The following is a 14031-nucleotide window of genomic DNA, read 5'->3' as shown; positions in this document are numbered from 1 at the left end:
ACTGAATCCATGGCGTAGAAAGACAGTAGTGTGTTCTTTTATCCACTGCAATGTTTTTCTTTTGGGATGAATTATATAAAGTAGGGGTTGACAAATTAGAGCCCACAGACCAAATCTGAACCTCCTTGGGCCAAATCAGGCTGTGCTCATTTGTTTACATATGTTGTTCATCCTGCTTCCGCACCACAACTGCAAAATTCAGGAGTCGTGACAGAGACTGTATGGCTTGCAGTGTGTAAAATATTTAATATCTGACCCATCACAGAAAGGTATACTGGGACTCTGTCCTGGAGTCCCTGTCGCTACTTACAACGTAGCTTTTCTATGAATTACATAACATATGCTGATGATTGTGATTTTGGAACACAGCTTTTTATAAGTTAAGGAGGTCTCATGGTATTGGATGCTTTTAGTGGTGCTGTAGTTGAATATTAGGACTAAATAATTTGGGGGTTATAAAGTATTTTATTCAATCTAATTTTTGATATTTCCAACCAACTATATGACCGTTGAACACAGTTGTAGAGATAGATAGTCCTAACCAGCTTCTGCACTTCGGGCTCATTGGTGTGTATTGAATGTATTTTGGAGACCAGTATTCCTTTTAAAGTTTCTAACTTCACAAGTATGTAATTTAACTTTATATCTGTAGTAGATTCTAGGCTTTGTTAGTCTGTTGAACTGTCAGATATAATGTAGATTATTACTTTAGATTTGTTACTTATCGTGAAATATGTAAAGTCTAATGGTAACTTCCCTTTCTTTATAGAAACGGAAGGCTTCAAAATTGACACTATGGGCACCTATCATGGTATGACGCTGAAGTCTGTAACGGTAAGTCACTCTGACTGCAGAGGTTCTTTTGTTCCAGTCATTTTATGTGAGTAGCAGATGTTGAAGGAAATCTTTGTTCTCTAACATTTTCAATTTCATACATTTATCTTTAATGAGCAGTTGAGCTGACAGAGCTGTGGGGTGATTATTTGATTCATGGGTGTCTTTTTTTTTTAAACTGAGTGTAAAGAAAAGCTGTTTTGATTAACTTGCAAGTAGATTGGATGCTACCTGGTTAGAGAATTTAAAGTCAGTGAGGAGTTACGAGGTTCAGTTTGGGAGAGTTCTTTGCCATAATATCTCATGTTATTAAAATGTAACGCTTTACGCTCTAAAAAGACAGATTGCAGTGGTTGATGTCATGCTGCAAGATGCATACTTGACACAGCCAAATACTTGACGTCCATGATTACAAGCCTTCAGCTCACTTTTAGCAAACTTTCTTTTTTATTTTTTAATGTCCTAAAGATGGTTATTTCTAGGTGATCTGACCAAGGCCCGTTTTTTTTTTTAAATAAGTTTCAGTTGTACAACATTGTAATTTAACATCTGTGTACACTACAGAGTGATCACCACCACAAGTCTAGTTACCATACACCATACAGCTGACCCCTTCACCCATTTCACTCACCTCCCAACTACCTATCCCTTTGGTAACCACTAATCTATGCAATAATCTTTGTTATCTGTGAGTCTTTGTTCGTTTTTTTGTTGTTTTTTTAAATTTCCCCACTGATATTTGTCTTTATATGTATTTTGCTAAAACACACTTATTTTTAAATTGTCATCAGATTTGTTTTTGTATTACTGAAATTGTATGGGGATGCGTTATTCGTTCAACAAGCGCTTATGAGTATTTGTGTCAGACCGTGTTCTGGTTGCTAGGGTTGTTGCTGTGAATAAGCCAGACAGGACTCTTTAGAGAAAGGAGTCAGAGAGGCCTCTCTGAGGAGGTGACAGCTGAGCCAGAGCCTGGTGACGAGCATTCCATGAAAGGCGCACAGGGTCAGGATTGAGGCCCATTCAGCAGCACGCAGGCCAGTGTCTCCAGAGTCGAGTGGGTGAGGGGAAGGTGGTAAAAGGTTAGGTACACCCATTTTATGAGATCTGCCTAGGTCTTCCTGACTTCAAAAGGTAACTCATAGCTGTAAGATTTAACTTAAATTCTTAAAGATTTATTTATTGACCTTTTCTTGGGGACAGAACTTGCCTCCTCGCCATTCCCCAAGTGAATTATGGAACTGATGTTGTTACCCTTGTGTAGCCATCAAAATAAGTTTTTTTGTGGTTAACTGTTGCTGCTGTTGGTTTTACTTTTGTCTCATCTAAAATGCCATGAAATTGATTTCATTACTGAGCTTCTGTGCAAGTGGTAAAATCAGTGATAGTTTTTAATAGATGCTTTTTACAAAACAGTTTTTCTGAAATCCAAGGACAGCTTCTTAATTAAACAATATGCGAATGATAAGGCTCTACTTCCTTATCAAAGTCTTTGTTCCTAAGTATACTTAAAAGAGGCGAACAGTTCTATGGTGTGTGATTTTACAGAACTAATCACAAAAAGACATTGTGTAGGAACGCAGCAGAAAGACTAGAAATGGTCAAATTGTTAGTACTTCCAATATTTTAATGCCCAGTTTGAATCTCTGTGCTGCTTGTGACCTGATTCATTTAGCAGTTGTTAGAGAATAATACATTGAGAACTTTGAACCTGAAAGCTTTGAAGTTACTCTGATAATTGTTTATTTTTAGTTGAATCTCAGACTTATCCTTTCAATGTAATGTTTTTTCCTCCTCTTTTTTTCTTTTGAAATTATTACCTGTTTGTGAGCTTGCAAGTTTCACCAACTTTCTACCTTATTCTCCAGTTAAGAATGTTTCTGTTATGAGATCCACCCAGACATAGAAAGCAGTTAAGGGTATGTTAAAGACTTTGTTGCACAGATGTGACTTCCTTTCTAATTTATGTGCAGCTTTGCTACCATTGTTCTTCAGGGTTTTGATATGCCTGGTTGATGTACATACTTACCAAGATTAGTTTCAATCTGCATTAGGATTGATCTGCATGTCTTTTAAGTTCAAGACACCAGAGTTCTCTTAGATGTTAGACTAAATTAATAAGTCACATTATACAGACTAGAAAATTTTCATACAAATGAGTTTTTTTCTGTATCTGTTACAGAGAAGGAAGGGGTATGTGTTTTGATAATATTTCATAAGAATCATAAGTTATTGAAATCTATAGAAATTAGGGCCCAGGCAGTATATTTTTTAACACTTTGTAAAGATAATAATTTGTCGAAGTTTATTATAAGAACAGAAGCTCAGGTATCTTTAAAGTTACAAGTTTGTATAGTATAGCTTTTGAATTGTGCCAAGAAATACAGAGGCACACGACCTCTTGAAGAGTAGCTAGAGGGCTTTCCTGGGTTGGGACACTTCCCCCAAAATGCGTCACTTGGGTTTTATAATGTTTAAGAAATACTGGATTAAGCAGATTTTGTGGTATAGGAATCTCATCGTTTTTAATGTATAAATCTCTTAATTGGAACACAGGAGTATGGACTCTTTTCCAAGCTTGTTTACCCCCCAAGTTTGCCCCTCTCTTCCCTTCTCTTGAGAATACTGCAAAGAACCAGAGTTGCATAGAATCAGTTTAATTGAAGCTATCTTAGGAGTCGTAGTTTGGGAGTAGAAACTACTCTCATTCAGTATGGGGGACATCAGAATATATTTTCATGTATTCCTTCAGTGAAAGGGGCCGTTTTAGACTAAGAAAATGCCACTTGATAATGCTTTTCATTGTATAGTAAATAAAGGAGATGATGAAGACATTTTTTTGTTAGGTAGTAGCAAGGAACTTATCTGTGGTTCCACCGGAGAGGGAATAAGAAAGATATGATCACAGTTCATTATTATTATTTATAAGGATTTGGAAATCCTTTATCAAGAACTACTTTATTTTAATCTCCCAATCTAGCTTGTTCATGTTCACGTGGAAAGGCCACGTATTCTAGCCCCTGTTTATTCTTTCCTCTCTTCTTACTGAATGTCACTGACTCTCAATAACCTTGCTGTCTTCATTTTTGAGGAAACCTTTTGCACTCTGAAATCATACAGATCAAAACTTCCCTTTAAGGTCGTTATTTGAAGAGACTCCAACAGACGTCGTAGTTCTTATGATCTCTTTTTTGGGAAACCATTTTTTTGATAGTAAGTAAACTTGGGTGGATTTTCAGTATCTGTGTTAGAGGTCTAATATTATCACTGTCAACTTTCACTTTTGAGAAGGATCCAGAATCTCAATCTCCTCAAAGTTACATTCTTAAGCAGGAATGCATACATCAGTAACTGCCCCATTCCCTGTTCTACAAAGCTTGCTTCGTTCTCATTTGGTGGTCAGGTAACGTGTTCATCTCTGCTTGAAGTGTTACGGGAGTGTGCTAGTTACCAGTGCTCTCTGGAGGTGGGTCTAGAGCCGGGGCCAGGAGAAGATGGAGGTAGCTGATTAAGACTTTCTTACTCAAGACTTTTCTTACTCAAGACTCTTCTTCCCTTCCCTCCCTCTACTCTTCCTTCAGCAAATATTTGTTGAGTGCTTTTGTATGCCATGTACTATACTAGGTGCAGAGACATCGAAGATGAAGAAAACCAGACATATGCATATGGGCTTTTTTTAATGGTCTGTTGGAGGAGAGAGACATAAGTCAGTCACTCAGATGTGAAATTATGACTGTGCCACGTGTGTGCGGACACATTGTGCCGTGAGAACCTAAAGTTGGAGGACTTTTTGTGGGAGTCGGAACGGTTCATTGAGGAGGTAGTACTTGAAGTAAGATCCAGAGTTTGAGTAGGAGCTGACTTGAAGATTGCAGGAAAGCGCATTTTAGGGAGAGTGAACAGAAGGCAGGAGTAAGTGCCCTGGTGGGAAGAGCATGGCACTTAGAAAGATTGGGAAGGAGACTGGTGATTGTGTGGATTCGAAGGATGCCTCTGGGAAAGTTTCTTCCCAGAGTTAAGTACAGCCTGCCTGTCTGCACGTGCCAGGGCCTCTCCGCACACTTCTGGGGCCATTCGTTGTGCCAGTCTAAACGTGGCCGCACGCTTACCGTAGTAGTAATTCCAGGGTTTATTTTACTCACCAACACTTAAAGAATCAGAGTATGTCTCGTAAGCAGGCTGGATTTCCAGCTTCCTTTGCGAGGCCTCTGGCGCGACTGGGCGCTGGGCCCACAGTCCAGCGTGGCAGACCCCACGTGCCCTGAGCAGGGCGCCTTCCTCACCTGGGACGTGCTCCCCGGGTAGCCTCAGGCCTCGCCACTCCGGTCTTTCATGTCGCCTTCTTCACTTATTTACACCACCTTCTTAGGCCCTATTGTCCTTTCAGTATGAAATCCCTGCTGTAAATAAAGGCAGTGCTAGCTTGTTAAAGAGAAGTCAGTCAGTTGGAAACACAAATTTAAGGCTTTGAAGTCAGTCCTGGCTTTGACTCTCAGCTCTTCCACTCATTCCACCACTAATGAAGTTGAGAAGGTTATGTAACCTTTCTATCAGTGGTCTTGTTTTTATTTTATAATAAAGATATTAGAATTTACATTACAGTATTATTGATGAGTGAAACAGGCACTGTGTAAAGTGCTTAACACAAAAAGGACTCAACAGATAAATGATGGCTACTTTTATTATGAATTTATAATTTTATGTATAATCTCAGCTTGTCATATGTGTAAATGTAGGCGACTGTAGCTTCAGTGATGAACTTGATATTACATGTTTAGTGATACAATTTTCATTCAAAGCTATGAAGACTAGTTTACTTAAACATTATGAGAACCCTTTTCTTCTCCAGTAACTGGGATATTTTTACTCTAGCTGTGTGTGTTTATCTTACGGTAAAGTTCTTTATCCTTTGAGAGAAAATTGCTACAAAGACATTATCGTTTTAAGTGTGTGACAGCTTAGCTAGTTAGGCTTTTCCATTTACCTGCTAGGGCTCATATATAGGAAGAAACGTCATTTACTTAGATTTAGATTATTTACTTTGATCCAAAAAGTATGTAAGTGTTGAGATTTTAATATATGGTCACAGAATTATAAGTAGGAATATTACTTCTGTAATTTATAATTTGCTGCATTCTACATTTAGATTGGCATATTATTTTGCTCGAGAATATTATATTACACTTGAAATAATTTTCAGAACTTGTTGCCTCTCTTGCTGTTTCAGGGAACTGGGGTGGTTCTATCCTGTGTCAGCCTGACCAACATAAAGGTGTACCCCCTACAAAAACCAAAACATTGTGTGTTTTCTGTCAGTAACTAGTTATATGTCTTAAGCTTTTGAAAGTCAACTTTATACTTCTACTGTCTGTTACATGAAGTAATACTTAACTGTTAACATATTAGTATTTGTGCATAGTTTATTTTTTTATTATATCTGCATTTTCAGAGACTTCTCTAAGATTTCATCACTAAACTGAACAATGTTGTTTTCTCTGTACTCAAAACTTCCCTTCTATCCCTTTTATAGTAGTTTTCCCCAAGTGATTTTTCCAGATTTTTGGGTTAAAAAAATTTTTTTTATAATGTTGTGCTCGTTGTAGATTTGGCGCATACCTCCATATAAGGGAGACAGAAGAAGAGAGTCTTCTACAATATTATGATTTCTTTGCCTGTTTGTTGCAGCAAATTAGGCATCAGTTTTCTCATCTGAAAAGTGGTATTATAATAACCTCCTCTGAGGTCTTCAGGGTTTGAAATGTGCACAGGTGTACCTAGTTTAGCATTGTTCTTTCAGTGCTGTTTGTAGTACTGAATTAATTGTAGTTATGAACTTTTTATACGGAATAATACAGAGCCCCTGTTCACCCACACATTTTAAAATTAGTTGGGTGGATAAGTGGGGGGAGGGATAAATTGGGAGATTGGAATTGACATGTACATACTACTATATATAAAATAGACAACTAATAAGAACCTGCTGTATAGCACAGGGAACTCTACTCAATACTCTGTAATGGGCTTTATGGGGAAAGAATCTTAAAGAAAGAAAAGAGTAGATATATGTATAGGTATAACTGATTCACTTTGCTGTACACCTGAAACTAACAACATTGTAAATCAATTATACTCCAATAAAAATTTTAAAAAATTAATTAGAAAATAAAAAACAGTTGGGTGGTATGTAGAGTGAACACTTATTTGGGTGGGTATTAATCTCCTTACGTTGATACCTTCTTAAAGGTATTAAAATCTCATTTTACATTAATATTTTGTCAGCATATGATCAGCATTTTGATGCTGATATACTTAGAAAAAATAAATAATAGCACAGATCATGTTAATAATTGTCAGGGAATTTTAATGCCTATAAAGTAAAAGTTATTTTTATAATACTGCTTTTTTATACTGTTGCTTTCAGTTTATGTATCTTGTTGAGATTTATTGAAAATGCATTGCACAATGGATGGTGCTTTTGGTGTAAGCCTATACAGTTAAACTCCATTAATTTAGCTTTGCATTTCATTAAAGAGTAATTATCGATTTATCCAAAATGCCTTAAAATTTTAATAATGCCTGTAACATACCTTTTAAAATTATTCTACCAGTGACCATATATTTAATGCCATGATCACACAATTTCTGAGACTTATTTTGAAAGAAGCATAGACAAAGTTATTCTTGACACGTATGTTAGAAGTAATTTAGAAAACCATTGTATAATTTTTAATAATAATGTTAACATCACTTTGTTTCAAAGTGTTTTAATATTGGTTATTGTGAGAACAGGAGAAAACAGAAGCCAGTTTGGAAATATAATGGTATTTTGTTAATATAATAAAAATTTATACTATGAGATTTCAGCTTGATTATATAAATTCTTTTCACTGTAGTTCCATATGTAATGCTGCAGTTATATACATGACTCAGATGTACACAAAAGCAAACTTTAATTTTCATTAAATTTAATATTCTCTCTTGGACATACTACAATATAGTCTTTTATTCTAATTTCTATTTACCTTCATCACTACAGCTTTATTCAGTTTTAACAAAATTAGTATCAGTATTGAACATATTTCATCACTTTTAAATTCTAACTTCTCAATGTATTTTTAGACTAACCACTGCTTTTGTTTAACTTAGACATGATTTTATTTTGTATATTTTTCTTCATTATTTTTCTTCATTAATTTGAGGAAGAAAGATTAATATTTAATATCATGACATGATTTGAATCAGTTCGTTCATAATAAAAATACAGTATATTAATTACATACTGTAATTGGGTATTTAGATATTTTCTTGTTGGGTACTTTTCTGTTGGCTGTTACTGGCTGAGTTTTAGTTTGTTCTATCAATTTCTAGGTCTTCATAAATTGATTTAAATCTTCAATGAATTTCTAATCTTTTGTATAAATCCCACATTCAAATTTTATTTTCTTAGTGTCTTAGAGCTTTTCTCTTAATACTCATTGGATTGTCTAGTTAGTTCATCCCTTCCCCTCCCCTCTGTCCCACACCCTGCCAACCTCATTTGATCTTTAATGCTAAGTTTTGGTTTCTTTTCCAGGTCTTTTTCTTGATGGATGTTTCTTTTAGTTTTGTTCTTCTTGTGTTTCCTGCTTCTCATGTTCCTCTGTGAGTGACTGTTCCCACGTTTATTTTAAATACCTGTTTTTTAAAGACTCTTAGTTGCTTCTGGTTCGGACAAATCTTACTGTTTAGAACTAAGGTTTTTTTTTGAAATTTCAGAATGGTGCTTTACTGTGCATAAGTTGAAGACATACTCATTTGAAATGCTGAGGAACTAAAGCTTTTAAGATTTTTATTTTTGTTTTAATTGGAGACAAAAGTCATACCATAGAACTCAGGTAATTGTCTCGTTGTTGACGTCATATTTTATGTTGTCATTGAAAAAGCATTTGTTCCTTAACATTTAGGTTTGTGCAGAAGTATATAAGATCAAACACAAAATTATTTTGAAATCAAGTCAATTAACATTTTTACAAATTACCATTTAAGTCAGAAAGAGAGTTGATTCAGTATTTTATTGTCATCTACAAACAGTGAATTCTGGACACTATCAAACTAATCATTTATCTCCCCTAACTTTGATATTTTAGATAGGTGCTTCAGTCTTCTTGCAGTGTCTTTTTGTCATTTCTATCTTATATGTGTGTTGCCGTAAACATCCTGAAATTCAGTTCCTTATATATTTTAATATACCAAGTTTGATAATTAAAATTAAGCAGCTCTTTGACCTTTCAGAAGAATTTTAACTTCTGTTATGTAGAAGGCTTTTAGTTTTCTTTATAAGCGCCACCCCCCCAAAAAAAATGCTCAGCTTCTGATATGATTGGAATATTACAATTTATTTTAAAGGGCTGTACAAAATACTTCATAGTGTCCTTAGGAATTGTTGGCTTTTAACATGGAGAGCTATGTTATAATAACCAACCATTCTGATAGTAAATTTGTGGATACATTATAATTCATCAATAACTTTAGTACATATTATGACATCCTCCCCTCCCCCCATCCCAAAGTTACTTTAACAGGAAAAATAAATGTTAAAAGCTTAACTATTCAAATTGTTTGGGGGAACATTCTTTCTTTATCTGGATTAAATGTAATAGATATAATTGATTTAATACCGTCTAATAAGGTAATAGATGCCAATTTTGGGGAGACCTGTGATACACATTTGATTTATTTCTCAACTTCCTGAGTCATTATTAGTATTTTTGAAAAGTTTGTATAGTTTTTTTTATTAAAGCTTTAAACGTCAGCATAAAGGTCATAGGTTAGTAGATTTTACAAAAACATGCTTCAGTATGGCACACTGGTAGTATCACACTTATATTTTACACTGGAACCCTCTTGTAGATCACTGAAGACCAATCCCTAGACATACAGTCTGGTTCTAAGTACCTGAAGAATTTTCACCACCGTCTTTGTGATGTAGCAGATCAAAGCTGGTGTTGAGCACCTGTGCAGAACATTATTCTCCCCTACAAAGATCAGTTCTGTGGATCCCAAGTTGCCTAATAGGGTGGCATTTCCTTAGTAGTTTGCCATGGCCCAGAGAAAGGCTGAGAAACTGGGTAATATTAACATACCGGGAGAGATTGATTCATTGTTCAAGCTTATGAAACAGTAACATTTGAAATGCTAAATGCTGATTAATTAATTTCGAGTGAGAAATGTAATTGCCAAGGGCAGTGGGCACTCAGTTCCTCTATCCAGCACATACACATTCTCCCAGTAGAGAAGCTACTTGGAGATCAGAGATAATGATATTTGCATCTCTTCAGTAAAGGAAGATGTACTGCAAAGGCCAGGGAACCTTTAGTCTTGGTCACTGCTTAGATAGGCTTTGCCATTGTGACTTGTCTTCCTGTTGGTGTGTCTGACTAATCCGTCTCCTAGTGGATGTGATGTAGTTCTTTAGATGGACAGATGTCTGATTCAGCTTTAGGACTAACATCTCATTCTGTTGCGTTTGACTTATTTAAAAAATGTTGGAGACATTTGCCTAGTGGCCTTTGCCTGTGTACTGTAGTTAAACTATTATTTCTATTTATCTTAGGAAATGCAGGAATATTAAATGAAAATTATTACTGATGGATTTGCATTTTAGACTGACAGCAGTGAGAAACTGTAAGATATATCTCCTAGTACTGAAGGAATTAAATTTTTATTAATAAAACTTTAGTAATCAGGAACTTTCTTTTTTTAATTTATTTATTTTATTTATTAATTGTTGGCTGTGTTGGGTCTTCGTTGCTGCACACAGGCTTTCTCTAGTTGCGGCAAACGGGGGCTACTCTTCGTTGTGATGCGCGGGCTTCTCATCGTGGTGGCTTCTCTTGTTGCGGAGCATGGGCTCTAGGCACACGGGCTTCAGTAGTTGTGGCTCTCAGGCTCTAGAGCATAGGCTCAGTAGTTGTGGTGCACGGGCTTAGTTGCTCCGTGGCATGTGGGATCTTCCCGGACCAGGGCTCGAACCCATGTCCCCTGCCTTGGCAGGCGGATTCTCAACCACTGTGCCACCAGAGAAGCCCCTGTAATCAGGAACTTTTGATTGCTTAAAGCCAAATAGAATGGACATTTGGTATTTTTTTTAAAGAAAATTTCTCTTAATGAATGAACGTATCAGTTTTTGCTAAGACATCCTCCTGGTTTGTGACAGCGTATGATATTTGGGAAACAGAGTTATAAGGCTTTTTGTCTGTCAGTCAGGCTGAGAAAACACTTCTACTAAGACAGAGGAGCAGTTGATGAGGGAGTACTGAGTTAGATGACAGGTGAGGATAGCAGGACAGTGAAACGGGCTTGCCGAGAAGAGATTAGCAAGCCCACCTTCCTGCCGACGCAGAGCCTACCTTAAATACGCTAAGCTGGAGAGGTGTACAGTCCACTTCTTAATATTACACAAATGGAGAGGGCTCCTTTTCGGCTACAGTCATTTTTTTGACAACCTGGGAACCATCTTGCATGGTTCAATTGCTTAAATATGTACAGCATTCCCTCACCCCCATCCAGATTTTTTAACTTTCTACCAGTCGTGAAAACGACAGCGGCCTGGCACGCATCGTTTACGTGCATTTGCAACTACCTAGCTTCCCTCCTCTTTCCCCCACCCTGTTCTTCTGAATCGTCAGGTTCTCCTGAGTATGAAAACTAAACGCAATCAGTGTTCGTTAGCTTAAGACTATAACTTATTATTTTTCCTAAACCATCACTGTTTCTAATGTCAGGATGTGCTAGTTTGATCAAAGGCTAATTTTCTAGGCCTGGACAGTTGATATAATGGGAAATAGGTTATTTTTTCTTTGAAATAAATGCCATTAGACAGGTGGTGCATACTCACAAGGTGAATAATGAATAATGTCAAAGCAAGTTTTAATGATGCCTATTGTCTTCCCTGAACTTAATGGTGGAAGAAAGAGGAAAACTCCTTAGATAGCTTACACCCTCCTCAAGTTAGGTGGCCTGGCCTAGGACATCATCAGCCCAGAGAAAGGAGCATCTTTCTCTAATTTTCTTCCAACAGACAGTGCCCCTTTGCAATTTTTTCCCCTCTAAGGGGCTCTGTTTTGCAAAGCAGCTACTGAATTCCACCCCCCATTTTTCTTAATTATGAAAAATTTCAAACATAAATATAATTAGAGAAAATAGTGTATGATTTTTTAAATCTGCCCATCACACAGATTCTATAATTATTTTTTAACCACTTTTACTTCAGCTGTTCGACAGCTCCCTTTTTTCCTGAAGTACTGTGAAGCAAAACCCAGACACTGACACTTTGTTCCTACTTACTCTGCACTTCTAAAAAACATGGACTTTTTTTTTTAATGTAGGCATTATTGCATATAACAAAATAAACATTAATTGTTGGTATCATCTAATACCCAGTTCATTTTCCAGTTTCTTTGATTTTTCTGAAAAATCTTTTTTTGCAGTTCATTTGTTGGAAATAGGATCCAAACAAGCACCAATAGTTGCATTTACTTGATAGGAGTCTTATATGTCTTTTATTCTAGATTAGAAGTTCGTAATATTTTTTGTTTTGGTGCCATGGACCCATTTAGTAGACTGGAGAATCCTATGATTCCTCTCTCTGAATAATGTTTTTAATGCATAAAATAAAATACATAAGAGAACAAAGAAAACCAATTGTATTGAAATAAAATTATCAAAATTTTGAGAAATACAACTTTATGACATGGTATTGTACTTCGTGTTGCTTTTACTAATGCATTATATAACAAGATCTAGGGACAAATCTAATAAATTCCAGAATTTTAAAGTATGACCATACACAGTATTTCAAGATATCTGTAAGAGTAATGTGATATGAAAATACTTGATTTCTGTTGGTGACAAAGTCAGAACCGTTGTTAATAGTACTGTGGTTTGTTGCCTTCATTCATGAAAGAAGGAAATGTCAATTTCTGTTAGAGGTTGGTGAAAATAAAATTGTGAATTTTTTTCCCATCCATATTAGGGGCCCCTCTGATTTCTATCCACAGCTCTCTACTCTAGAGTTCCGCTTCACTGGCTTTTTTCTGTTTTTCTACAGACATGTCAAGTTCTTCTCAACCTCCTGGCCGTTGTCTTTGTAGTTCTGTTTGCCTGGATCATTCTTCCTCTTGCTCTTAATAAGACTGGCTCCTCAAAATTCAGATCTCAGTTTAAAGGTTACTTTTCCAGGAAGACCTCCCACTTTTTTTTCTGCTAGTAATCTTATTTATTTGTTTACATTAACGATTTTCTTCGAATATGAAGATCCAAAGGTAGGAAACACATCTTGTTGCCCTCCACCATCTCCCCAGTGCTGAGAACAGGGTAGTGGCACATAGGTGTTGCTTGAAAAGTATTTATTGAATGAATGATTTTTTTTTAAATTAATTAGTTAATTTATTTTTGGCTGCGTTGGGTCTTCGTTGCTGCACGTGGGCTTTCTCTAGTTGCGGCGAATGGGGGCTACTCTTGGTTGTGGTGTGCGGGCTTCTCATTGTGGTGGCTTCTCTTGTTGCAGAGCACGGGCTCTAGGCACGCGGGCTCAGTAGTTGTGGGGCGTGGGCTCAGTAGTTGTGGCACACGGGCTTAGTTGGTCTCCGGCATGTGGGATCTTCCCGGACTAGGGCTCGAACCCATATCCCCTGCATTGGCAGGCGGATTCTTAACCACTGTGCCACCAGGGAAGCCCCTGAATGAGTGATTCTTAAGCTCATGTTATCTGTATATTTTTAGTTACTTTCCATCCTTTCATATGGATGTTAAGTAGTAAAGATTTATTATTGTTATTGATGCTTTGTAATATATAGGCCCTCAGTGCCACTTGACAATCCTTCTGTACATTTTTCAGTGGCTCTTTATTATGTTATCCTTGGCGAATCAGGTTCTCGTACAGCGTCTTCTCTTTCCTCATGCCCTCAGTGCCCAGGCCAGGATCTTAGGCCTTGCCACTCATGCCTTCTCCCTCACCGCGAGTATCCACACGTCGTGAAGGCCTGTGGACCTCACTTGCTAACATCTCTGGAATTCTTATCTCCGGATCACTACCGTCCTTCCTGGTCCAACTATTTCTGTATCTTCCCTGGATTATGCAGTGGTCTCCTAGTTTGTGTTTTTGTGTCACCCATGCGCCTCTTCATTCTGTTCTCGTGGTGCAGCCAGGATGCCTCA

The 14031-nt window shown here is 36.9% G+C and overlaps 1 protein-coding gene across 1 annotated transcript in view; it reads left to right on the top strand.

The window, feature by feature from the left end:
* CDC73 (cell division cycle 73) overlaps nt 1-14031 on the top strand; it is a 91010-nt gene that overhangs the window by 21948 nt on the left and 55031 nt on the right. The window contains exon 10 of the mRNA XM_082394757.1: nt 770-834. Within this exon, the coding sequence (XP_082250883.1) occupies nt 770-834 (65 nt within the window). The remainder of the gene's footprint in view (nt 1-769; nt 835-14031) is intronic.

The sequence above is a fragment of the Balaenoptera borealis genome, assembly GCF_965194805.1.
Source record: "Balaenoptera borealis genome assembly, chromosome: 1".
NCBI classification, from domain to species: Eukaryota; Metazoa; Chordata; class Mammalia; order Artiodactyla; family Balaenopteridae; genus Balaenoptera; species Balaenoptera borealis.
Note: the sequence above shows the minus strand (reverse complement) of the source record. Positions and strands in the feature narration are given on the sequence as shown.